Source organism: Lepus europaeus, chromosome 11 (assembly GCF_033115175.1).
Source record: "Lepus europaeus isolate LE1 chromosome 11, mLepTim1.pri, whole genome shotgun sequence".
NCBI classification, from domain to species: Eukaryota; Metazoa; Chordata; class Mammalia; order Lagomorpha; family Leporidae; genus Lepus; species Lepus europaeus.
The window spans coordinates 114,373,608-114,399,980 of NC_084837.1; the positions used below are offsets into that span (position 1 = coordinate 114,373,608).

The 26,373-nt window shown below is 54.2% G+C and overlaps 1 protein-coding gene across 1 annotated transcript in view; it reads right to left on the reverse strand.

Annotated features, from left to right (window-relative positions):
• NEO1 (neogenin 1) overlaps positions 1-26,373 on the reverse strand; it is a 225,614-nt gene that overhangs the window by 20,938 nt on the left and 178,303 nt on the right. Inside the window, exons 12-23 of the mRNA XM_062206680.1 lie at positions 24,211-24,260; positions 23,105-23,252; positions 19,919-20,029; positions 18,740-18,934; positions 13,052-13,147; positions 10,891-11,066; positions 10,665-10,803; positions 8,599-8,706; positions 6,939-7,133; positions 6,330-6,362; positions 3,484-3,552; positions 1,090-1,237 (exon numbers count right to left, since the gene is read on the reverse strand). Of these exons, the coding sequence (XP_062062664.1) occupies positions 1,090-1,237; positions 3,484-3,552; positions 6,330-6,362; positions 6,939-7,133; positions 8,599-8,706; positions 10,665-10,803; positions 10,891-11,066; positions 13,052-13,147; positions 18,740-18,934; positions 19,919-20,029; positions 23,105-23,252; positions 24,211-24,260 (1,468 nt within the window). The remainder of the gene's footprint in view (positions 1-1,089; positions 1,238-3,483; positions 3,553-6,329; positions 6,363-6,938; positions 7,134-8,598; positions 8,707-10,664; positions 10,804-10,890; positions 11,067-13,051; positions 13,148-18,739; positions 18,935-19,918; positions 20,030-23,104; positions 23,253-24,210; positions 24,261-26,373) is intronic.

Below are 26,373 nucleotides of genomic sequence, written 5' to 3' on the forward strand. Positions count from 1 at the left end.
AAGCACCGGTACATAACTGAACTCCCTTGCTACCTGCTTCTGCAATAAGCCATAAGCTCGAAACTCCAGGGGGGTTCAGTCATTTGAACTCTGGAAAACTGCTATGTTGGTTAATACTCATTTCTTAAACAAGAAATTTTTATGAGCATTAAAACATTTTAATGAACATTAAAATATCCCCACCCCAACATGCAGATATATTAAAATGTTTTAAAATGTACTTATCAAGAGCGAGAGGAAAAGAGAGAGACAGAGATCTCAATCTCTATCCACTGGTTCACTCCTCAGATGCTTCCAACAGCAAGGGCTGGGCCAAGGCTAAAGCCAGGAGCTGAGAACTCAATCCAGGTCTCCCACGAGAGTGGCAGGGACCCAAATACGTCAGTCACCACCTGCTGTCTCCCAGGGCGCCCATTAGCGGGAAGCTAGGACTGGGAATGGAAGGGGATTTGAACCTGGGCTCTCGGCGGTGGGACACGGAGGTCCCAAGCAGTGCCTTAACCACTAAGCCAAATGCCCCGCACTGCCCCCCCCCTCCCCCCAATTCTTCAGTTTGGATTGAGAATAAGACGCTTCTGGTCTTCCACCTCTGCTGGCATTTGTGCCGCGACGTGGCCTGCAGGGACGCACACACTCCGGGTGTCTGTCGGGCTCATGGTGGCACAAGCGCCATCTCCAAGGGGCTGGACGGCAGTCGCTCTTCTGTCTATACGTCTTCCCTGTTTGGCTCTGAAACTTGGGGATAGCTAAACGAGTGCCATCCATTACGGCAGGGTGACAGTGGGTTCTGGCAAAGGCCGGGGGTCAGGGAGGGTAGGGGTCCTGCAATGGCTGCATTCCTCTTGCTGCCTCCGGCCTCTGGTGGCAGCCCCTCCTCTCGGCCCCGCAGGCCTCAGTTGACAGTGCAAGCCCCCGACCACCCCTGCCCCACTTCCCCACCTCCACCTCTGACTTGGTAAAGGGTCCCTTCCGGACGCCTTGAGGGAGCCAGGGCCCCGTGCGTATGGGAGAGGGGCCACTCTCCGTGTCCTCTGAAGGCACCTGAAACCGCTCCTCCCGGGCCCCTGACGGGGCCACCGGCTTCCTTACTTCTTCTGGTGAGAGGTGGTGCGCCGGGTGCAGAAGACGGCGATGATCACGACGGCCACGATGGTGACGACGCCCACGGAGACGATGAGCGCCAGCAGCACGCTGCTGTCCAGCGGGGAGGTGGGGCTCCCGTGAGGGCTGTTGCTGCCTGCACCGGGGGAACGCGACACGGTGAGCGTGGAGAACACAAAGCAGCGGCGGAAGTGCCTGCCTTGGCACACAGCCTCTGCAGACTCCTCACCGGGCCAGCCGGGCACAACGGTGCGACAGCGGGGCTGTCTCCTGCAAGTGCCACAGAGCTGTCTGCCCTGCGCGGGAGCTCGGCACACAGCGCTGCCCAGGGGCAGGGCTCGCTGGGCTCCCTGATGGCCAGGAGCGGCCAAAGGTTCAGACAGACGTGGACAAAGGTGCCCACGCGACACAAATTCATCTTGTGAAGCACCACTTGTAAGTCACCCACTTTTCTAGCTTTCAAAACCATCTGAAAAATGTACATTCAGGCAAAACCCGTCTTTCCCCAACACACAGGTGTCTGAGATTATGTAAACAGAATCACCTGAGAAATGAAGGCTGTGCTCATGAATACACACGCAGAGGTCACTTGCTCATTCAGCTGAGGGGAAGAGGAGGCCCGAGCACACGCACTAACCCGGGAGGCACGCGCTGGGTGGCCACGCGGGGCCAGCCACAGCTCTAGGAGCTACAGGTGCAGTGGTGGACGGCAAAGATGTAGCCCATCAGGGAAGGGCTGTGGTGCAGAGGGTCCACGTGGCTGACTTAGACTGAGCGGGCAGCAGAAGCTTCCCCGAGGAGCTGGCATCGGAGCTGAGCTACTGATGACAAAAGGGTCTGGAGGGAGGGACAGCCCAGGGAAGGTCCCCGTGGGGCTGAGCTCTGGGTGGGGTCAGGGCCCAGGGCAGGGTGGGCACTGTGCGTCTGAGGCAGCAACAGTTCTCACACAACTGCCCTGGACTCTGACAGCAGAGCCAGACAAAAGCTTCCTTCTGCGGCTGTCAAGGGGAGCGACAGCTCTCCTGCAGGGCCGTCGTGGCCAGCTTTCCTTGCACCTGCCCGCAGCCACGCCTGCCGGGCTTCACACGCTCGCGGGGGCCCCCGCTCCTTCTCCTGCCACTAGAGTGAAGCTCCCTTTCTTTGCACAGGTGCTCTGTCTCCGACAGGCTGCCTCTACTCTCCTTCCTGTCTCTGGGCAGGGGGGCCCCGCGGGCGGGCTTCAGACACACTGTACTGCTTCTGGGACCGTCCAGCCCGCTCTGACACTTGGTGGCCTTCAGTGTGTCAAGACCCACGTGAGCTGCCACCCCTTCTTGGAGGTGGGTCTGCTCCCCTTCTTGCTCCTGCAGCCTGTCTCAAGGCACCTGAACCTTTGAAGACACGCACGTGAGAAAGAAAAGGTAAATGAATGCTTCCTCTGGTCACAGCCTCACTGAGCACGACGCTGTGGCCAGCGCATGCCTGGACGTGCACAGAAAGGAAAAGTTGTAAACCAAGGCCCAGAACCCAGGGCACACAGACTCCTTAAAGTGCGTGCGGCTCTGGCTTTCTCTAGAACACTCGGATTTCCCTGGAGGCTGGGCGGCACAGCACGGCTCCTTACTTCCAGGCGGCGGGGATGAGAGCCCCACTGCCGGCCTGCAGTCTCCCGGAGTGACCCTTCCTCTCCCGCGTGAAGATGCAGGAAGGGCTCCTGTGGACACCTGGCCACTCCCCCAGGTCTGGTGGAGAAACCTGTGTGTCTCGGGCTGCCCGCATGGCTCGGCAGTCAGGAGAGCCTGGGTTCTGGGCCCAGGACTGCCCCCGTGGGCAGCCCCAGGCACGCACCTTTTCCACCAGGTCTGTTCACGTACTACGGAAGTAACGGTTTCTGTTCTCCCTGCTCTGTGGTGACGGGAGCATCCAACGCAACTTCACGTGCGAAATAACACAAATGATGCCGTCTGTGGAGAAGCAGGGGTCCTCGCTGACGGAAAGGCCCTGGCTCTTAGGACGGCCTTGACAGTGGGACTTTCCAGAATCCCCAAACTAAAGAACAGGGCTGGGAGAACCTAATGACGCGGAACACTCCTGCAGCTTGTTCTAGAGCCACTGGAGGGTTTATTTTTGAAAGCAGAATTCTAACTCTTTTCTGGAGGCAGTGGGTAACAGGTTCCTTGGGGAACCAACTCATCTCAGGCTGGCTATGTGGTGAGAGCACTTTACGTATGGATCCGTCAAGAATGGGCTTGTGGTAACTTGGCAGGCGTGCCAGAAGATGCCCAACGCTAGATGCATTCAACGGAAGGACCCAAGACAGCTTGGGCCAGGCATCAGCACGCCGATTCCAACAAAACCCTCTCAGGCCCACAGCAGGACAGGAAGCCCTGGGAAGGCCCTTACCGCTCACTGGAGGCTTGTAGTCGGATCCCAGGTCTGGCAGCCGGCTTCCTTTTCCCGCAGACCCTGAGGCTGAAGGAGAGGACGACAGGTCAGCAGTGCCCCCGCCCCAGAGGGCACGTGCAGTCCCCCGTGTCCGTGAGAAATGAAGCAGCACACGAGCGACGGGGAAGTGCGGTCAGCAGTGCCCCCCGCCCCAGAGGGCACCTGCAGTCCCCCGTGTCTGTGCGAAATGAAGCAGCACACGAGCAACAGGGAAGGGCGGGCTCCATGCACCCAGCAGAGAGGGCGCAGCTGCTGTGGCATGAGGGGCATGGCTGCTGTGCCATGTGGCATCTGAAAGTCGGACCCCTGGCTCCATGGCTCTGACCGCACTGTCGCTCTGCCACCCAGTAGCTGTTTCTCTCGCCTAAGAAGCCATGCCTGGAGGTCCGCTTGGAGGACTGCAGGCAGAGGTCGCCTCTCTGGGGAGAGGAGCCAAGGGAACTCTCCTCCCATCCTCCCAGGGACCCGGCCACACTGCTCTGGCCTGCAGGTCCCCCTCACATCCTGCAGGAACCTGCTCTAAGAAGGAGCAGGAAGGCAAACGGAGGCTCCACCCAGCCTCTCAGTTCCTGCCCTGTCAGCAGGCAGCCCCGGGGGGACAAGGAAGCCTCCCTCTAGCAGCTCCCAAAGGACGCTGTCCTAATCCACTCTCGGCGAGGTCGCCAATCTCGGTCATGGGAGTCGCCCGGAATATGTGCAAGCATTTGTTTAAGAAGTTCGTATTTTTGGTCTTTTTTGTTTAAATCTGAGTGAGGGCATGCGTGCCTGGTACTCACTCCTCTGCTGTTAACTCCCCAAATGCCTGCAGTGGTGAGGCTGGGCTGGGCCCAAAGCCAAAACTCAACAGTCCAGGTCTTACGTGTGGGTGGCGGGAACTCAAGCCCTTGGGCACCCCCACTGCCTCCCAGGGTCCACACGAGCAGGAAGGGGGAGTCAGGAGTGGAGCCAGGTACGGAATCCAGGCACTCAGATGTGGCACGTGGGCATCTTGGTGTTTCCTCATCCTGGTCGCCAACTCTTCCACATCTATACAAAGAGCTGCTTGGGTAAAGCAAACACAAGGAACTGTTCCCCTACAAAGCACACGTATCCCTCACTCCACAACCTGAGCCCAGAGCCCAGAGCCCAGCGCACTCGTCCTGAAGAGAGGTCTGCGAGAAGCGCAGTGTAAAAGCCGCCCTTCGTGACTGACTCAGCAGCTTAGAGACTGTCTGCTCTGGGCACTGGCTCCGCCAGCCACGACCGCCTCTCCCAGGGCAGGTGACTCCGCTACTCTTCTGGGCCTTGGTTTCCCCAGAAAACGGGGCTAACAACGGCGTCTACCGCACGGAGCTGTGGTGGGGCTTACATGGAAACCACACCATAACCCTGAATGCCACCGTGGGTGTAGGAAGTGCCCAGTGCCCACGAACCGTGACCGCCCATGAACCATGACCACAGCGCAGTCTCCAGGAACGGACGCTTCCCCCGCTCCACGGAGGCAGACAGCACGGCGCTCCAGGACACACCGATCCAACAGGGCTCACTCTGGAAGCTACCTGGCAGGGCCCGCCCTTCCCACTGCCCACACCCTCCCGGGACACCCCTCACAACGAGTTCCCAGCTGTCCTTGGCCGTGATGAGGTCTAGGGGCCAGAGGGCTGAGCACCCGTGAGGTTCTTGGTACTGAAGGGTGTGGAGCTCCCAGGACAGCTACACTTGAGCCCATCTGCCCACAAGGCTGCACAGGGTGAACAATACCCAAAGGCAACACACCGCCTCACACTGGCTGGTTTGTGTTCCCGTGCTGTAAACCAGGAGCAAGAAGCTCCGAGGATGGGCCTCTCACCAATATCAAGCAGCCCTGTGGCTCACCAAGAATGACACTCTGGCTAGCGAGGGACACTGAGCGCTCGGGTTCCGCGCAGACGCGCTAGGATTCCTTCTACATTCCCGCTGTGCGCGCCTGTCTGCAGGCTCTCCAGTTACAGCACAGAGTCACTGGACGCTAACACATTTCCACAGCCCTGAAACGCGGCAGCTCAGGTCTGACTCCTCTCCGCCAGCCAAGGTCCACAGCCCTTGCATTTCCGGTCCCTTCTCTCCCACCACGACAGCACGTGTCAGACTGACTCGCGGCGCTCTGTCTCAGTGAACGCCAGCTTCAGCTGCCTTCCCAGAGGTGACAATCACCAAGGACAGCTGTCCATGGCTATTGCAGTGATGACACCCAGGTCCAGGCTGCCCAGGTCTCCATTCCAGTAGTCTCTGTCCTCTGCCCTCTTTGAAAATAACCACATGTGTGAGTGTTCAAGGGAAGAAATGGAAAAGGAGCTCCAGATGAAGCTTCTGGCGACATGACAAAGCCCAGTCTGGCCAGAGAGCCACAGACGTCGCATGGCGCAGGTGCAGGTTTCCGTAGGGAGGAAGACGGGGCATTCGCTGAGGGGGATTTCCACCCTTCACTCAGAGACACTAAGAAAACTCTGGATGCCATGAATAGGGAAATCCATGTGACTGTCCTTGTCCTGACGTGAATGCCCACCTCCGTCACAGGTCACCTGAGGACAGCCCAGCCCTCACCAACGCCACTGTCTTAAGGGTGCAGACCCGAGTTTTTCCCCTGCCAGGCTCTTTAGCTCCTTAGTAGCCCCCAAGCTTTTCAGATACCCCAAGTGTGCCACAAACATGGACCCAACTCCACTTTGGGTCAATAATCATGTGGTTTTCAACACACGGTACTGATTTTCAGGGAAACAAAAAGGAAAAGGCAGTAAAAGGTCACAAAAGAGAGAGAAGGCGAGAGAGGCCATCTACTCATTTACCTTGGTCATTGGGCATTTTATCAGAGGAGTCCGCTAACAGGCCGAGCACAGGGGAGAAAAAACAAGAGCAAGGATCACAAGCAGAAGTTCAAAGGAACAAATTAAACCCCACACACGTCTGACCAATCCAGGTCTTGCTTTTAAGGCTAACAGCAAAGAAATCCACAACGGTTTCCATAGCTCCATAGACTCAGTTCCCAACTGAACGGTACTAGCCCAAGCTCCCTTGGCTGACCCTTTACCTTCCCCTTCTGATCCGGTGTTATGTATTAGGCCCCTCTCATGCCCTGTCTCTCTACCGAGGCGTACACATCAGCTTCTGGGTCAGGAGCCTGCGCGTGCCAATGGGGAAGCATCCGTCACCGTGGCGTGAACCACACCAGATTGAGTGCTGCACTTCACCTGCCCCAAGCGGCCCACAGCCAAAGCTCACCAGTGTAGCACACAGTCAGGCTGGAGATGCGGGGAGCCCCGTGCTCTGGCGGTCAGTGGGTGGGGACAAATCCGCACACCGGGGACCCGCGTGTCACCCATGGCCTGTCTTGCAGAGGCGACAGGCGCAAGCACAGCCTCACCAGAGACCCCAGAGATCCCCAGCTGGGGCGGTACCTTTAGGGGTCCTGAACTGGACGGCTTCAGACATGGGCCCCATGCCCTTGGAGTTGCGGGCCTGGATCTTGAAGTAGTAGGGCGTGTCGAGCGTCAGCTCCTGGATCTGGTGGGTCAGCCTGTTCCCCACGACGGGCTCAATGACCCAGTCGTGTATCTCGGCATTCACATCAGTGCTGTAGTAGATGATGTAGCCTGTCCAGAGAAGTGAACGGGAAAGAGACCTCAGTCCTGCTCCTCCTGTAAGTCTGCGTGCCTGTGACGTCATTTACACGTTACAGCACGAGGCCTGAGGGGCTACAACTAAATTAATGGTTTTGAAAATCAATAATGGCTGCCATGCTGCGTGAGGGCTCACCAAGCGGAGCTCCTAGGAGAAAAGCAGCAACCTGGCAGGCTCTCACAGACTTGGCGCAGGGGAAGCCATGGGAAGCTGTCGGCTGGTACTTCCACCAGGGGGCGCTCCCTTCCCATCACAGAGGCACGAAGCGCCAATGGCGAGCCCACCTCATCGACAAATCATGGCTGTATCCTTACTGGTCTGAAAGGTCAGACAGATTCTAACCCAGATCAAGCGGGGTGTGATTCTTTCACCGAAGAGACCAACGTCTATGGGGGCAGTTCTTCCTGCAGCTCAGAGCAGACAGTGCTAGGGGCTCCTCTCCACTTGCTTGGGCCACCTCACGCACGCAGAGGAACTCCGCACATGTGGAGTGCAGCCGGGCGCCAGGGAAGTGCTGGCAGCGGAACCTCGCCAGGCTCCCTCCGTGATGAGGCTGCGGAAGGCCAGTGTCCTCCCTATTGTGGGAGGTCCTCTGAAATCCCAGGAAAAATCCCAGCTCTTTTCGAGGGCCTCGGCCACTGCCAACCTTTCACTTTTTTTTTTTTGAACAGGCAGAGTGGACAGTGAGAGAGAGAGACAGAGAGAAAGGTCTTCCTTTTTGCCGTTGGTTCACCCTCCAATGGCCGCTGCGGCCAGCGCATCTCGCTGATCCGAAGCCAGGAGCCAGGTGCTTCTCCTGGTCTCCCATGGGGTGCAGGGCCCAAGGACTTGGGCCATCTTCCACTGCCTTCCCGGGCCACAGCAGAGAGCTGGCCTGGAAGAGGGGCAACCGGGACAGAATCCGGTGCCCCAACCGGGACTAGAACCCGGTGTGCCGGCGCCGCAAGGCAGAGGATTAGCCTGTTAAGCTACGGTGCCGGCCTCAACCTTTCACTTTTGATACGGACACGGGAGCCTGAGGCAGGCGGCCAAGGAAGTGCAAACCTAACGCATCACCAGAATCCGGGCAGAAGAGCAGCATCTGGCTGTCACCTGGAGAATTAGGCAGGGGTGGCCGACTCCAGAGCTAGTCATTCAGGCAGAGGCAGAGGGCAACGGGTTTCCTAGAGAAAATAAACTTGTGCGCCAGGTCCCAGGAGAGCCAAAGGCTGGTGTCCGGTGCACCCTGCAATGGCCCAAGTCGGCCCGTTCACACCCACCGTGGGCCGACAGCACACCTCTGCCCCAGCCTGACGGGCGGCCCAACTCACACCGCCCTCAGATCGGTCGAGTCGGCCTTGCGCTCCCGCCGCTCCCAGCGGCACAGTGCCCTCCTGAGATGCTCCTGCCAGGCAGGATCCCGGGGCGCAGAGCGATGCCCGTGCAAAGACCTCTTACCTGTAATTTTGCCGTTGGCTTCCGAAGGAGGCTGCCAGTTCACAATTATGGTTCTGGGTTTGCCCTCCTTACTCACAACGGTCACATCCTTGGGCGGAGAAGTAGGAACTGCAAAATAACAACACGTTCAGGAACTCCCGTCCATCTCAACTCAATGCACCATTTCCTCAACCCTTCCCACCTGAAAGGCGCAACAAAGTGTACAAGACAGACAAGAGAACGCCTGCTTCTCTCTGTCTGTTTAAAATCAGATCCAATAAAAAGAAGAAAATATTTAATACTGAGAAAATACACAGAACTGGCAGCTCAGCTGGGAGTCAGGGTGCACGGGACAGCCAGGCGGGCACTGTGCCAACAGCACCTCACTACACTGAGGGGCTCACAGACCAGGAGGACAACCAAAACCAGGTGCCTTTCTCCCTCTGTCGGGAGTATTTTTGTTAGAATAATTTTAAGTGTAAAGCAGTTTTCTCTCTCATTTACAGTTGGCTGTCTCAACCTATATGACCTTTCTTTAAAAAAAAAACAAAACAAAACACGTTAATTTTCATCTAGCTGAAAGGCAGAGTAACGGGGTAGGGGTGAGACAGACAGGTGTCTCTCACGCCATGGTCGGTTCGCTTCCTAACTGTAACAGGCAGGGCTGAGCCAGACCAAAGTCAGGGCTGGAACTCCATTAGGGTCTCACACAGGGGTGGGAGGGGCCCAGGCACTTGAGCCATCACCTGCTGCCACCCAGGGGCACGTTGTCAGGAAGCAGAGGAGCCAGGACTTGAACCAGGAACTTTGAAAAGGGATGGAGAGTCCCAAATAGTGGATCAAGTGCTGCACCACAACATGCCCTCCCCCCCCCACGACTCTTAGAAGCCCTATGTGCTCAAAGAATAAATGATTCATAAATGAAACCATACTGCCAAATATTGAGGCTGTTGCTCTTAAATAAAGCTCTTTATGCAACAGAAAACCCAGGAAAATCCGAACAGTGGTGTACTGCTAGTGATTTCATGTAATGGCTGAGAACTTCTGCTACCAGAGAAACAGGACGACACGTATCCTTACTTACAAGGATTACATATACCCTTAACTTTACCCTGTTCTGCTCAACACTGGAATGCACACAGGAAGGACGCCTGGTGAGGTGCAAACGTCCTCAGAGAAGCTGACGGGCTAGAACGAGAGCCTTCCTTATACCAGCAGAGGAAGCAGACTCGAGGTCCGTTAACCTCCTGTGCCCGAGCTCTCCAAACGCAGCTCCTTTCGTGGCTGTCAGTGCACAGGCAGCAGGCCCCGTCCAGCCGTGGAGAACCCGTCATCCCACTTCTTCGTTGTGCATAAGCCGAAGAGCAGGAAGCGGGAGGCCAGGCTGGACGGAGATCCCCCAGTGACCCTGTGCGTGGGAGGAGAGCCCCAGGGGAGGCAGAAGTTTGGGTCTAAAAGTGGGCACAAGGCGGCTGCTCTCCCCTTAACTTCTCTCTCACGTCCGCTCAAACAGAAACCCAAGAGGGAGTTTACAAGTCACTCACTGTTGCTCCAGAAAGCCACCAGGCAGCTCTGCTGGGCACGGCACTGACAGCTGTGTGGTCGAGGGCGGTCACGTCTCCCTGTTCCCAGGATTAATGACGATAACCCCTTCTGTATACCTCGGGGTCTGAACTACCACACGCTTGCCCAGCTCTCCCCTCTTTTGCTTAAGGAACTCTACAAACCAGCAATGGCAGGGACTGTCCCCCTCTGTCAGAGAGGAAGATCCTGAGCTGGGAGAGAGTGGGTGATCTCACGACCACACAGCCGGCAGGTGGCTGACCTGGGACTGCACTCGCGTCTCTCCACTCCTAAAATCGAGTATGCTTTGCACTGTATCACCCTGCTATCTGCTACTGTCCTTGTACTCTGACGACAAAAATAGCAACCGCGGCACTCACTCTGCCCTGTACACACCTCCATTCACTCTCGGGTAGCAAAGGCAGGCGAGGAGGGGTCTCGTGACCCCGAACACGCCCAGCACTTGCAGCCCCCAGGGCTCTCCTGTCTTGCGAGGAAGAGGAGTCCTGACAGGTGACACCTACCCAACTCGAAGGTGGTCCCATGGGCTGTCATACTCCACGTGCTTGACCTTCGACCTTTGGTCACCATCACAGAGAATTCGTACAGGGTGTTTGGCTTTAAACCAGTCACCAGGTAACTCAAAGTTGTCGCATTTGCATTCTGGGGAAAAGAAATGAAACCAGGAGCTTTAAAGTGCAGAGAGCAGCAAGGATTAGCTGCCTCCCCCCAGAACGACCGTGTGCGTACCTTGTACTTGGTGTTTGCCGGGATGTTGGTTTTCCACCGCACCGTGTAGTAGCGGGAGTCGGTGATCTTCTGGTGTTTGGGCAGCGAGTTGTCTGCCCACGTGACCCTGACGGTGTCGTGACTCAGGATGGAAGCCTGAACTCCCACGGGAGGCATCATGGGGGTGGGATCTGGCACTGGGGTGTATGGAGCATTAACAACAAATAAATCAACCTCAGAAGTGTCTGGGTAGAAAGGAATTTCAAAAGGGAAGTGGCATTTTTAACAAAAAACAAAAAGAAAAGAAAAGGGAAATGCAGGGTGATATAATGGAATGAAAGGTGAGAAATGGAGAAAAAGAAAGAAAACCCAGAGTTAATCGCTGCACATTATTCACTGGAAGGAGTATTTCCACTTGTGTGTTCTCTCAGGCAAAGGCTCCAGGAGAATTCTGAACCACATTCTCTACGGCAAAACGTGTTAATCCAGTGATTAGACAAGATTATTCACACTTGGATTCTTCTAAAGCCACTTGAAAATTCTACCTCCTGTCCCAAACGGATCAAGGAAAGACAAAAACCGCGTCTAGACCCGGTATAATCTCTGAGCAAGCGCACGGAGCTCCGGGCTGTCCTGAGACTTCAGTGAATGAGGCTCAAGTTCTGGGAGCCTGGTTGCCAGGGCCGTCACCGAAGGCCTGAGTCCCGAGTGTCGGCCAAGGGCAACTCGGCCTGGCCTCGGTGCCAGCGGTCAGAGTGGACCCTCTGTGTCCTGGGTCTAACGTCCACAGGAGGCGGCCCGGCACCACCCGCCCTTGAGAAAGGCATGCTGACTCCCACTGGACTAGGAGGCCCCACGGAGGGTGGGGACGCGGGACGCAGACTCCTGAACGTCACAGTTCTTATCTGCTGTGCTGCACCATCCCCATGTTGCTGAGCGGCACCGCCCAACAGGGCCAGAACGAGTGCAGGCGCTCCGAGGAGCAGCAGCCCACCTGGCCTCCCCAGCCCTCAGGCTCCTAAGGCCTTACTTCAAGTCCAGGCCTTCCTCTAACTCAGACCCCGCACGGCACAGGCTTTGTTCATGGGTAACTGCCAAGCTAGAGCAACAGTCCCCATCTGCCCACCTCCTTCATGGTGAAGACAAGGACCACCAGAGGAGTGGTGCACACTGGGATCCGGGGCTTTGTCCCAAGCCCATCGGACACACACCAAATGCTACAGAAAATGACCCTTTGGGGCAGAAATCACCAGAATACTTGGGGAACGTTTTCTGTACAGACCAGCTCTTGGAAGAGCTCACGGGGCTCCGTGACCTGGGAACGTGCTGGGTGCCTTTCTCACAGCAGGTTCACTTAAGCTGTGTGGAGAATCACTTTAGTCTCTCCCCATTGCAGGCTAATTTAAGAGGTAGCGGACTGCTTACGTTCAATGTTCTCTTTTTGACCTTTATTTTTTTGGTTTCCTTCCTGAAATACTAATGCTATTTCTACACTAATCCTGAGCACACAGGACAGAATCGCCAGGCGTGCAGCAACAGCATGGCGTACACAAAGTGGACAGAGGTGACATTTAGAGGGAGCCTCGGCACGCAACGCACACAGGACATGGTGCGGACTCCATTTCTGGGACACGGGTGGAAGGCGCAGTTTCTGCTGTTAGCATTCTTCACAGAACTTCAGGCTCTAACACGTTTACTTCAACGAGCTTCCCCACTGGGATGAAAATCAGCTGTTTTGTATACCTTTAGGACTGTCACATTATATGTAGGTTAACTTGAGATAATTCAAAGACAAAACAGTAGGCCCCTGGTCTCACAGCAAGTGCACAGGGCCTCTGCCTCCACTACCGACCACCTGTGGCCTGCGGGATTCCTCCACACACAGAGGACCCAGCAGCTCTTCACCAACTCGAGTGGCAACTCACGGGCTCACGTGATGGGAAGCCAGTACTGAGTCGCTCAAAAGTGTGCTTTCTAGATCCTAATGCCCATCAAAAACCTGCACACATACCGGCACAGAACGGCTTCTGTGACAGGATCAGTGTTTTCCAAAAAGCAAATGGAGAATGGACAGACCCTTCCCCGCTGAAGGCCCGCTTCCCCTTTCGCAGCCCGCACCCTCAGCTGCCACAGGCTCCTCCCGTACTGACACGCCCCAGGCGGCCGCGGGCGGGAACTGTACCTGTGTGAGGCCTGGTCACAGCGCTCTCGTACAGGGGGATGCCTTCGCCCACGTGGTTGAACGCTTTCAGCGTGATCACGTAGTGAGAGCTCGGGTCTGGCAGAAAGACACAAGTCAAGAACACTTTTAGAACCTGCTCCCCACAGAATTCTGAATACTCAGGGGTGACTGGGCATAACCTTAACTGCAGGGGAATTCAAAAGAGAAGAATTTCCGATCTGGTGCGTGGTTTTGGTTGGGGGTGTGGGGAGATGTGGAGCAGGGGCTGGCTGTGCCCAGGATCTCTCTGGCCTGCAGATGAGGCTGTGGCAGAACAATGAAAGAAACACTGCCCCGAGGTCCAGGGAATCCTGCTGGCCAGACCGAGGGAGCGAGGCGCCCAGGTGAGTGGACGTGGGTCATCACACACCTGACCCAGGTGAGCATTAGCACCTACACCCCTGTGAGAGATCTGGACAGATCTGCAGACTGGAAAAGGAGCGGGGCCTCAGGCCCGGGCCCTCTGACGTGGGATGCAGGTGTCCCGGGGAATCTGCCCGCCCCCAGATTGATTTCCTTTGGGACTTGGTACAGGCCTCTTTCCTCACAGCGTCAGCACACGTGGCGCTCCTTCTCGCCTCCGGGCTTCAAGACCTCCCAAGTCCATCGCTGAAGCTCGAAGTCCACCCTGACTGCTCTGCTGTGACCTGCCAGCTCTCCCCTCTCTGAAGGCACTTCAACGTGCCCCACTGCTTCTCGGGTTTTACTTTGCTTCTCCCATTCGATGAGAAGCACCTGAGGGTCAGAGACCGTGTCCTATCAACAACGCAAAGGATTTTCTCTTCAGATGGAGAGGTGGCGCTGGTCACCACGGCAACGTCAGCATCTCTCCAGCAAAGCTCTCCCACGACTGACGGCCTGACAGCTCCCTGGGGAGGTGGTGCTGCTGCTTGCAATGAAAACGAGAACGCTCCACTGTCTATGACTCCAGACTTAAACCACTGCTTCGTGCCTACCAGCGAGGATGTGGGAATTCGGGATTCTTCTTAGGAAAGATGCTTACAAAGCAATGATCAGAAGAGACATCTTGTCAGCAGATTTTGAGTTATAAGAGAAGTCTTTCAAAGAAAGACCTGTGATGCTAATCCAAAAGTAACTGTAACCACTCAAACTCATTCCCTATGACGAAACATGGCTGAAATTCTCTTTTGAAGATCAACTGGGGTGTATTTTCCAAACATAACACGGACCCACTAAAGTACGCCGTTAAGTTTTAACAAATATATCCACCTGCAGCACGGCCAGCACAATCAAGATAAGAACACTAACACTCCCGTGTCCCCTGTGCCCGCACAGCCCAATCCCAAGGCCCTGGCTCCGTGCAGCACTGTCCTCGCTCCACTGCCAGAGGCATGCCTGCCTGCTCTGTACTTCCACGCGATGAGGTGACACAGCACCACTCTCCTGACTGCTGCTGCCCGGCACTACTGTGAGACTCATTTCTGGCCCACATGTTGACAGCCTGTTCCTTCCAATCCCTGAGCAGTGTTCCATTGTGTGTGTCTGCCATTGTCCTACTGATAGAGAGTGGTAAGATTTCTCCTCTGGGGCTGCTGTAAATAAAGTCAACGCAAACACCTGCGCTGAAGTCTTCACGTGCACGCGTGCTTTGACTTCTCTTGGTTAAACATCTATGAGCAGGATCGCTGAGGAAACCTCCAAATTGTTTTCCACACTGGTCACAGCACAGACGTGCTCACACAAATCTGAGGAGTGGAGTTCTGTGTCCTTGCTGGTGCTTGGCGTCGTCAGTCAACCCGGCTTTAGCAATTACGGCGGGAGGATCATGGCATTGCATTATGGTTTTAATCTGTATTTAATTTACGTTAATGGGACCGAGTACCCTTGCATGTGCTTGCTGTCCTACTCACACGTTTAGTACAGTGTACATACAAATGTTCTGCCTGTGTTTTCCCCTGGGTCATCTTCAAATTTAGTACTAAGAATTTCTATGTATTTTTGGGACACAAATTCTCTCTCTTTTTTTTTTTTTTTTTTGACAGGCAGAGTTAGACAGTGGGAGAGAAAGACAGAGAGAAAGGTCTTCCTTCCGTTGGTTCACCCCCCAAATGGGCCGCCATGGCCAGAGCTACGCCGATCCGAAGCCAGGAGCCAGGTGCTTCTCCTGGTCTCCCATGCGGGTGCAGGGCCCAAGCACTTGGGCCATCCTCCACTGCACTCCCAGGCCACAGCAGAGAGCTGGCCTGGAAGAGGGGCAACCGGGACAGAATCTGGCGGCCCAACCGGGACTAGAACTCGGGGTGCCGGCGCCACAGGTGGAGGATTAGAATAGTGAGCTGCAGTGCTGGCCAGGACTCAAATTCTTTATTAGGTATTTTAACAGCAGCTCTTTTCTCCAAGTCTGTGGCTTTTCACTTTACTGGTGTCTTCCCATTTTACTGGTCTTAGATTAAGTCCAGCTAATCAAGTTTTAAAGTTTCCTCTTTTTTTTTGTACCCTAAGTGGTCCCTGCCTGCTCCAAGGTCTTGAAGATTCCACCCCCACCATGCTTTCTTTAACATTATAGTTTTAACTCTATACTTAGGTCTGTTTTCCCATGGTATAGAGGAAAGGTCAGGGGTGGGTGTTGTGGCATGGTGGGTTACACTGTCACCCTAGATACCCACATCCTGTATCAGAGTGCCTGGGACTGAGTTCTGCCTCCGCTTTCAAACTAGCTTCCTGCTAATGTGCCTGGGAGACGGCAGACAGTGGTGTGAACACTTGGGTTCCTACACCCCTGTGAGAGACCTGGACAGAATTCCTGGCTCCTGGGTTTGGTCTGGCCCAGTTCCAGCTGTTGCGGGCCTCGGGGAGAGGGAATCAGAGGATGGAAGATCTCTCTCTCTCTCTCTCTCCTTCGTGCCTTCCACCCCTCAGCGTCACTTGGTCTTTGAAAACCTTTAAATAGAGGGATCACGGTTCCCTTCTTCTCATACAGATATCCAATAAACGCCATCCCTTTTGTAAAGAAGGCCATCCCCTCCCCAGTGAACTATCTCAGCACCTTTGGCAACAATCACTTATGCACACAGAGATCTCTTCCTGGACTCGACACTGTCCTACTGATCGGAACCATCTGTCTTCACATAAACGCCATTACAGTGTCTACTGCTGTACCTTTCCAAGAAGCCACATGTCCGCAGTATGAGTCCTCTAACTTTGCTCTTCTTCTCAAACATGATTCTAGTTTCTTTGCTTTTCATATAAATTTTAGAATCAGTTTATTTCTAGAAAAAAAATCTGGATTTTATTTATAATTGTACTAGTGAGAACCTGTCCTCGAATCGATGAAGGATGTGGAATTCTGTTCACGTCTTCTTTAATTTTGCTCAGTAATGACTTTCCTGGTTTTGATACAAAGATCTTGCATGTATTTTATAGGTTTATTCCTTGTACTTCATATTTTTTGATGCTCTTCTAAGTGGCACTATTATTTTAATTACATTTCTATTTTTAATAATAATATAATTATTATTTTAATTACAATTAGAACTGCTTATTGTTAGTGCATGGAGATGCAACTGATTTTATATGTTGAATTTGTATCTTGCAACCTAAGCTAAACTCATTGATAGTTTTAGCAGGCTTTCTGTAAATTTCTTGGGATTTTCCACCCCAGTAACAACAAACACATACAGTACTCAGATACTTGTTCTTAAGTATCACTTCTGCACTGGGTGTTCAGCATGGCAGTTGTCCCTTGGGACACCATCCATGTCGGAGCAGCTGGCTGGACTCTGATCCTACATCCTGCTGAGATCCACCCTGGGAGGCTCCAGCACTTGGGTCCCTGACACCCACATGGAAGACTGACTTTCAGGCTTTTGGCTTTGGCCTGGCTGACCCCGGCTGTGTGCAGTGAACCGGTGGATGGAAGATCTTTCTATCTCCTTGCCTTTCAAATAAAATGAAGTAGAAACTTTAAAACGTCACTTTTCATAAAAGAAACCAACGTTCCTTGGAGAAGTGTCCGATTCTAGGCCTGAGACTAGGAAGATATCAGATGGGGCTGGAGCACCTCACTGCGTCTCACAAGGAGGGACGAGCCGCAGACAGACAGGAGACGTCGCACGGGCACGAGAGCACCTACAGAGGACACCACTGCCCTTCCCTCCCTGTGAGTGACTTCTTCCTCGCTCAAGAAGGCTAACAGGTACGGAACGAGGGAAGCACCGTAACAGCCACTGCTACTGCACATGCTAAAACTAGCGCGTGAACGTTTGGTGCAAAACAGGATATTTACAAAGACTCAAGGTATCTCCTCCAAAAGGTACCTATCACAAAGGAAAAACAGGTAACGGTATAGCGGGGGAATGCGGCAGATACTTTATTTTTTAAAAAAAGATTTACTTATTTATTTGAAAGGCAGAGTTACAGAGAGGCAGAGAGAGAGAGGTAGAGAGAGCGAGGGAGGGAGGCAGGGAGGGAGGGAGAAGGGTCTTCCATCTGCTGGTTCACTCCCCAGATGGCTGCAACGGCCAGAGCAGAGCTGATCTGAAGCCAGGAGCCTGGAGCTTCTTCCGGGTCTCCCTCGCAGGTTTAGGGACCCAAGGACTTGGGCTCTCTTCTACTGCTTTCCCAGGCCAAAGCAGAGAGCTGGATCGGAAGTGGAGCAGCCGGGACTTGAACCGGCGCCCACACGAGACACCGACACCGCAGGCGGCAGTCTCACCCGCCGTTTTGATCAACAGATTAGTTAACATCACCAGGGACAGGCGCTGTGGCACAGTGGGTAAGGCAACTGCCTGTGGCACGGGCATCTCATATGGGCGCTGGTTTGTGTCTCGGCTGCTCCACTTCCAATCCAGCTCCCTGCTAATCTGCCTGGGAAAGCAGAGGAAGATGGTCCAAATGTTGGGCCCCTGCATCCACGTGGGAGACCTGGAGGAGGCTCTAGGCTCCTGGCTTCGGCCTGGCCCAGCCCAGGCTGTTGCCACCACTTTGGGAGTAAACTAGCGGAAGGAAGACCACTCTCTTTCTCACCCTCTTTCAGCATAACTCTGCCTTTCAAATAAACAAACAGATCTTCAAAAAAGTCAGCATGGCTGCCAACAGACCACCATGCCCTGGCAGGAACCGGCTCTTCCACGCACCTCCCAGGGATGGGCACCTTGAGCGCAGGGAGGAAGTAACACGCAAGTCTAGACTAAGGCGCGTGCTACCAAACAGCAACGACCTGTTCTGGCAAGAAATGTCAGTTACCAAAGTCAAGAAGACCACCCAGCAACTGTTCCTTAGCAAAGGAAGTTGATTGGTATTAACTAAAACAGCACGTTTTCTAAGGCCAGAAAACACGTTTCCTTTCACCCTCGAGGACATTCGTGTGAACACTGGCAAAATGGGAACAGACTCTTCAGACAGCGTCTTACTCCCCTGACGTCGACATTAAAACACTAACAGGAGAGTCCTCCCGCCTGCAGCTCTCTCTCAAATGGGTTGGGGAGAAACACACACAGAAAGACAGAATGAAGGCAAACATGGTTAAACGTCAGCCTCTGAGAAATGTGCATTAAGAATGTATGTATGAGAATTCTTTGCACTATTTTTATGGCTTTTTTTCCCTATAACGATAAGATCACAACTCAGGAAAAAGTGACGACCAGAGAAACCCCCCCCACAATTACTTCCTGCACTTGGCACACGTACCGAGATTCTCGATGGTGTAGTAGCGCTGTTTATAGTCCACCTTGATGGTCTGGGCGTGGGGGCTGCCAATGCCGTACCCGATGGCATAGCCTCTGACCACAATGTTCTGGTTCTCAGGTGGCGTCCAGCTCACGACGATGCTAGTTACGAGGGGGCGGACATGAAGAGAGCTGGGCACCTCGGGAACACGGGTTTCTGGGAAGGAAAGTGGAAAAGCCGAATGAGACTTCCATTCCCTTAGAACACTTGACCGCCGCCGGGGAATGGTGTTCAAGCTTGCCCTAGGGTTCAGAGAGAACCTGCAGGGCAACGGGGTCGATGCTTCCCCCTGCATTCTAGGAAGAAAACCATCCCAGAGCCCCTCCTACAAGTCACTGCAATGTTACTTTGAAAGAGGGGACACACAGACCCTAGAACCTCTGTGCACTGCAGGAAAACAAACTATCTTTCAAAAGCTGTGCTTCCCTCTTGGTCCTGCGGCCCATTCCCAGACTCCAGCAGGAGCAAGGAGTAAGGCCTAACACTGAGTTATTAGAAGCCTATAACGAGCAGGTGACCAAACATCGTATCACAGCAGTGGTACCAACTATGGACTCCACTGCGTAACACGGTAAGTCAGAAAACATGACATTTGAGAGTTCCAATGGATTGAATTGGTAGAGAACTAAGAGGCTTAATTAAAGAGGTGGCAATTTACAGTCTCCCTGCACACAGTCAAGGCACAAACTATGACCGCAGTTTGACATTTTGTAAACTGAGACTTAACAATAAGGACTCTGGCACCTGTCGCTGACAAAGGTGCTACCTACACACACGCGTGTGCACTTCTACCTGAATAAACAGGCAGACAGACAGGCAGGTGTCCAGCACTTGGGGAAACAAGTCCCATTCTAACCAAGGCACGATTCACGTGGCCCTACCAGACGTTTTAGATCATGCAGCCACCTAATGGCCTCAGCCAAACACCCGACTGACAGCACCTGCACATTCCATTTGTTCCGGTTCTGCTTAAAGGGACAGTTCTCTGAGGGTCACTGTGAAACTCCCCTGCGGGGGTCCTGCCGCAGAGAAACACCCTGGGGCTGACAGGGAGAAGCCACGTGCGCCCACTCTGCGGCCTTCCAGTCTGACTCGCCTGGCCACAGCCGAGCCCACCGCGGGCCGCTCCGCCATTCTTACCATCCAGGTCACTTTCAAAGGTTTCCGCAGAGAGCCAGTCAGTCGCCGGGCCTGTGCCGTTGATTGTTAGAGCAGCCACTCGGAAGTTATATTCAGTACCCCGATCGAGACCTGACACCCAGAGGACAAAAAAGAAAAGCTGAAAGCGAGAACACACGCAGTCCATGGGTGATGGCGCTTCAGCTAGAGCCGGCACACGGCACACGGCAGATCACGGGTTCAGCGCAGGGTGGCTCCCTCCTCCGAAGGCAGGGCTGGAGCCCAGCCAGCCCCAGAGGAAGAGACATGCCCAGTGCAGGTCACAGACTTCATTCCAGAGCCTGGAGGCACCGCCGAGGGCCTTCACGCAATCTCCTCGTTTTGTGACAAAGGAAGCGAAGGCCAAGAAGGGCCAGAGAGTTCCTGCCAGGGCACCAAAGTCAGCTGGTCTCAGTGATGCCAAACCCCAGAGAGGAATGCAGAGGCACTCCTGTCAGGTACCTCTGCTGCCTGAGCTACCCCAGAACCATGCAAAGTTGCACACATTACAGACGGCCCAGAGATCCACTTCTCAGTAACCAGTTTCCTGTATGGACACAAGAGTAAGCCACGGAGGGGGACACTCACATCTTTGTACACAGCTTTCATTAACTGCCAGTGAGTAAAGCTAAAGATTCACCAGTGCATCAAACACCATGAGACCCACACATGAACGTATCCCCTACAGGGCAGGGCAATGGTCAGAACGGTGGCCAGGGAGCCACAGAGCCACGCACGCATGCGTGCATCCTGAGGGCACTTCAACACCAGGCGCTGTGGTGGGTCTTGTAGGGGGTTTCTGGTGAGCATCACAGCAGAGAAACTCCAATCAAAGGGCCAGTGAGAATGTGAGTGATTTAGCCAGGATGCAAATGCGCCCTGGCTGAGTTAACGAATCCTGTCACATGGTGTCAGGGAGACAGCAGGTTCTGTTCCCACGGCCCATCCCAACTTGTCTGCCCACAGAAAGCAAGGAGCAGAATGGCCAGGCCCAAGTCAGCTTACACGCCGTCACGTGTCTACACACGTGGAGCCAGAAAGTGCTGCAGCACACGCGCGCGTGTGTGTGTGCGTGTCTGTGTGTGATGAGACCACAACGGGACTGCGCGCGTGTGTGTGTGTCTCATGAGACCACAACGGAACTGTGTGTGTGTGTGTGTGTGTGTGTTCTCGTGAGACCACACCGGGACCAGCGGCAAGCACAGCTCCACCACGTCCTGCCAGACTCTGACAATGCGATCCCCAGCCCCGACCTTTGGGGAGCGAGCGAGCACACAGGTGTGTGTGCAGAGGCTGAGCGTCCCCTCCCGCTCTGCAGCCGACGGCGCGTGCGGTACACACAGTGCTAGAACTCCATCAGAGATCACCGTACGGCACAGGCGCCTGCTGATCCTCACAGGCCTCTAGTGTTTACCAAGCGTCAAGAGAACAAGGCTCTGTGTTCATTCGCCGTTTTATACCCAGTGCTGGCCAACGCTAATAAAAGCTCAATAAAACCTACTGAGTTAGGTATGATATTTAAATGCAAGAATTTCCATAACAAAGTTATTTTTCCTGGGGAATTATATTTTGCTTACAGATCAGATGTTTCCCTGAGGGCATGAGTTGTCTCCTCGTGGGCTAGGACTGAATTTTATTCTTGTGTTAGCAGTAAGAACAGGGTCTGGTGTATAATAAATAGCCACTCTGAAATACTCCAAACAAAAGCCTCACAGAGGGGAAATGGTACGTACCTGACTCTGGAGTAAAACCAGAAACTGACTTTGAAACCACCGGGATCAACGCCCCCTGACGGAGACGCTCACCACCCCTCGGAACCTGTTTGTTGTGCTCAGGGTGGTGGTGGGGGGGGTGGGTGGGGGGCTTCTCTGCAGAAGCCAGGAGACTGAGGGCAGCCATGGAGCCAACCCAGTCTGAAGGCCTGAGTCCCACCTGTGAGGTCACGTGGCAGGACAGAGGTCTGCTGGCTACCCCGGCTCAGGTTCCACGCCAGGGGGCCTCTTGGCTTTCAGAAGCTTACAGCATCTGCAAGGGAGGCAGACCTTGGCTCTCAAGACCTGGCCCCTGGGGGCTGCGCCAGCGTGGCTGACCTTTCAGCCCTACCCAGGAGCGACGCCATGTACCGAGAGTAGTGTCCAAAGGTGCAGACAGGAGTTCCCGGCTTGGACGACAGTGCCTCCAGTCCTGCAGCTCTACTTCGGAATTTTACAGAACAACCCCCTCAAGAACAGGTGTCTGGAGAAGAAACACCCCTGCTGTCACAGTCCACATCTATGGCTGTGAATGTGCTAAACTCAAATTCATCTGTTTGCTGGCCAAACTCAGACAAGCTAGGCCAGTACACAGACAGGCACCGCCGTGGTGAAGGCACTCCTGGGACAGGTGGGGCCGCGGGCTCGGACCTGGGCATATGTGGCGGAGGCCGACCGAGTCTCGGCAGAGCTGGGAAGGACGTGGACCATGATCAGTGCTAGTCCTGTAGGGAAATCCCTGCTGCCCAGGGGCCTCTGCCTCCATTCTTTGTAAGCAGGGTCCCAACACCAGCAGGGTGAGGCGCTCCCATAACCTGCCTCTCCCCGGCCTGCAAAGGCACCGGCAGCCCCTCCGGGGAAGGAAAATGGAGGAAGAATCTGTATGAGCCAGGCACTGGGCCCACTTCCCCCAGATATGCCAGGGGAGAGTACACAAGGCACCATCGCAGACGGTTTTCTAAGACCTCACAGTGCTTTAAGGCACAAAGAGGACCGCAGCATTGCAGGCTGCTGCAGGCCACAGGCACGCACACACAGGGCTGGTGTTGCAACGCGCGTCACTCTGTGGACCTCTGTTACCAGCTGGACAGACTGGGGCAACTGCTTAGCTTTTATAGCTTTGCTTCTTCACCTTTTCAGATCACAAAAATAGAATATATACACTCAAAAAAGAAAACATGGAGAATACTGGAAAAACATAACGGAGGAAATCAGACAACGCAATTTTACCACTCAGAGATGGTGTGGGCTGTTGAGAGTGTTTTCCACTAATTTTTATCAAGTCAGCGGTAGGAGAAGCCATCAGCAACGTCTGGCCGCGTTTAGTTTGCTTGTGTAAGCGGATACCCTGAGCAGCTGTTAGACTAACGTAACTGGACGTCGGGGAAAGGCACCAAACCCAAGCAAAGCAGCCTACCTTCGATCAGCTGAGACAGCTGTGTTCCTGCTACCAAGGTCTCGGTGACATCACTCTTCCGGGAAGCCTTTCGGTAGCGAATCTTGTAGCCGGAAATGAGCCCGTTCTGTGTGGCTGGGGGAGGGGGCTGCCAGTGAACCACGATGCTCTGGGAAAGACAAGGTCACAGGGCAGAGTGAACACTTGAAAGCGAGGGTCCTCACTGCTGTAGGCACCATGACCTGCTCCGACGGGGAGCGGACAAAGAGGTGGCAGGGTGCTCAGTCTCACAGCCACTGGACGATTCCTCGGAAGTCACTAATCTCCACACCCTTTGGTGACCAAATGGGGAGACAATTTACTTGAGCAGTACATATGCTCTGGACCCTTGATCTCCTGGACGCTTTGTCAGAATAAAAACGCTGGACAGAGTCTCAGAGAAGCTTCCAGAAGCAAACGTGAGGTCAGAGGCACTTTGGATGAGGGAGCAGACTACTGTCAGGGACAAAGGATCATCCCCATCGCCAGTGTGGAACGGCTGAAACTGAACAGCTTCCATGTCAACTCTGAAAGAAAAGGGCCGCCAGGCAGCAGCTGGTGGCTTCCTCAAGGAGACTTCCCGAAAGCCCTCAGTGTTTCAGTGGTCGTGTAGCCCCTGGAGGCACACACGGCCACGTGGCCCTCGCTGTGCCGCAGACCTGACAGGAAGTGGAGGCCAGAGTGCACACAAGCACCACCCACAGCTGCCCTGACTCGCGCCTGGCCCACCTCAGAACCCAGAGGAACCACGCTGTCACAACTTCCTTGTGCTGCTGTCACCAAGGCCTGCATGGTTAAGATCTAGAACACGGGCTGTACAGAAATACGGCCGCCTATTTGCTAAAGGCTAACGGAGCTTTGAAAGTTGAACGGAATCAACACGTCAGCTTCCGGGCCCAGGTCCAATGGCAAGTGCAGCAGCGACACCATGTTCTTTGTGTACCAGACCGTGTGTGTTCTGCACAGTAAGTCTGACAACACGGGCCTCCGGCTGCTCGGATGTTCTCCCGTGGAATCTCCCCTGCTGGAAGCCTGAGGCACCATGGTTCACATCAGTAAAAACGAACAAAGACACTGTCAAGTTTTACCTTTGAGTTTCTCACTTCTAAGGACAAATTCTGAGGAGCAGCACTGGGAACTGCAAGGCAAAAAGAAAAAAAATAGTGTTAAAGGCCCCATCACGTGACTGTTCCTGGCTGGACTTCCCACAAACACACGTCCCCAGCACTGTGGATACAACCAGCTCTACTGTGTGGATAGGGTGTGGCCATGTTTCATTCTTTTTTTTTTTTTTTTTAAAGATTTATTTATTTATTTGAAAGTCAGAGTTACACAGAGAGAGAAGGAGAGAAAGAAAGAGAGAGAAAGAGAGAGAGATAGGGAGAGGTCTTCCATCTGCTGGTTCACTCCCCAATTGGCTGCAACAGTAGGAGCTGTGCTGATCTGAAGCCAGGAGCCTCTTCTGGGTCTCTCAAGTGGGAGCAGGGGCACAAGGACTTGGGCCATCTTCTACTCCTTTCCCAGGCCACAGTAGACAGCTGGATCAGAAGTGGAGCAGCTGGGCCTCAAATCGGCGCCCATATGGGATGCTAGCACTGCAGGTGGCGGCTTTACCTGCTACGCCACAGCGCAGGCCCCTCATTCGTTTTTAAAAACGAGGATGTCGGGGCAAACACTGTGGCCCAGCGTAGTGGATAAAGCTGCCGCCTGTGAAGCCAGCATCCTCTATGGACGAAGGTTCAAGTGCCGGCTGATCCACTTCTGATGCAGCTCCCCACTAATGCACCTGGGAAAGCAGAGGAGGACAGCCCAAATGTTTGGGCACCTGCTCCCACCAGGGAGACTTAGAAGAAGCTCCTGGCTCCTGGCCTCGGCCTGGCTGGCCCAACCCTGGTCCTTGTGGCCATTTGGGGAGTGAACAAGTGGATAGAAGACTTCTGTCTCTCTCTCTTTCAAATAAGTAAAAATTTTTAAAAATAATTGAAAACCTAGGGAAGTTGAGTTGGCTCTGTACTCGCCTAGACACTCAACTTTTCTAGTCCCTCAGTTCATCTGCATTTTCCTGGAGGCAGCCGTGTGTTTCTGGGAACCGAGTCTACCAAATGTGGCTGAGCTGGGTACGGGTATTATGGATGCAAATGAGATGCGCGTACATCAGTGGGTTCCGCGTGGAGCCTCCCAGAGGTATTTAAGCAACGACAGCTTCCCTGAAGGGAACCATCTGGCTTCCGGAGGCAGCTAAGCATCAAGGAACACCCATCTAGAGGCAGGAAGTCTGGGACTGTTGGTTAAACAAACTGCTGCATAGCTTTAGTTCCTCACGGATGAGAACATAACACAGAATTTCAGTTTGTGGCCCCACACTCTCCAGCATCTCCCTTCATGTGATGGCTGAACAAAGAAACTGAGGTACAGCACCCACACCGTGCTGGCTCCAGGCCTTCTCTCCTCATCCCCAGGAAACTTCTCTTCCTTCCTCTCCATCCGGTGACCAGCTACTGACCCAGCTAAGGCTGCTGGAAGGCAGAGATGTGTCTCGGTCACTGTCGTCCCTGGGGGTGCCTCAGCCCTCAGCCTGGAGATTCAGGCGCAGTCTGAAGGAGGACATAGACCTGTCTGATTCTAACTGTCTGTGCCCAGAGATCATCGGGCTCAGTGGCAGAGGCACTGACAGCTGCTGTCACCCCCAGGAAGCAGTCTCCATCACCATTCCCATGTCATAGCCGAGAATCGACAGACACCTGCCAGGCAGGCGTTTGTCTTAGTGGGCCTGGATCCACCGAAGTCTGCAGCCACTTTGTTGAGTGGTGCTCCATTCCTACAGGCACTGTGGCCAGCGTGCCGACCCTCTTACAGCAGATTCGCACGCAGACACAAATGCCCACATTAGCTCCTCCCCAAATCATGATCAGTGGGCTTATGCAGGTGGATAGCCAAACTATATTTTCTTTTCCCCAACTTTTTTTTTTTAAGGTTTTATTTATTTATTTGAGAGGTAGAGTTACAGACAGTGAGAGGGAGAGACAGAAAGGTCTTCCATCTGCTGGTTCACACCCTAAATGGCGTCAACGGCCAAAGTGGCCAAAGCTAGGCAGACGCGAAGCCAGGAACTTCTAGGTCTCCCATGTGGGTTCAAGCACTTGGGCCATCTTCTACTGCTTTCCCAGGCCATAGCAGAGAGCTGGATGGGAAGAGGAGCAGCTGGGACACAAACTGGCACCCATATGGGATGCTGGTATTGCAGGCACAGG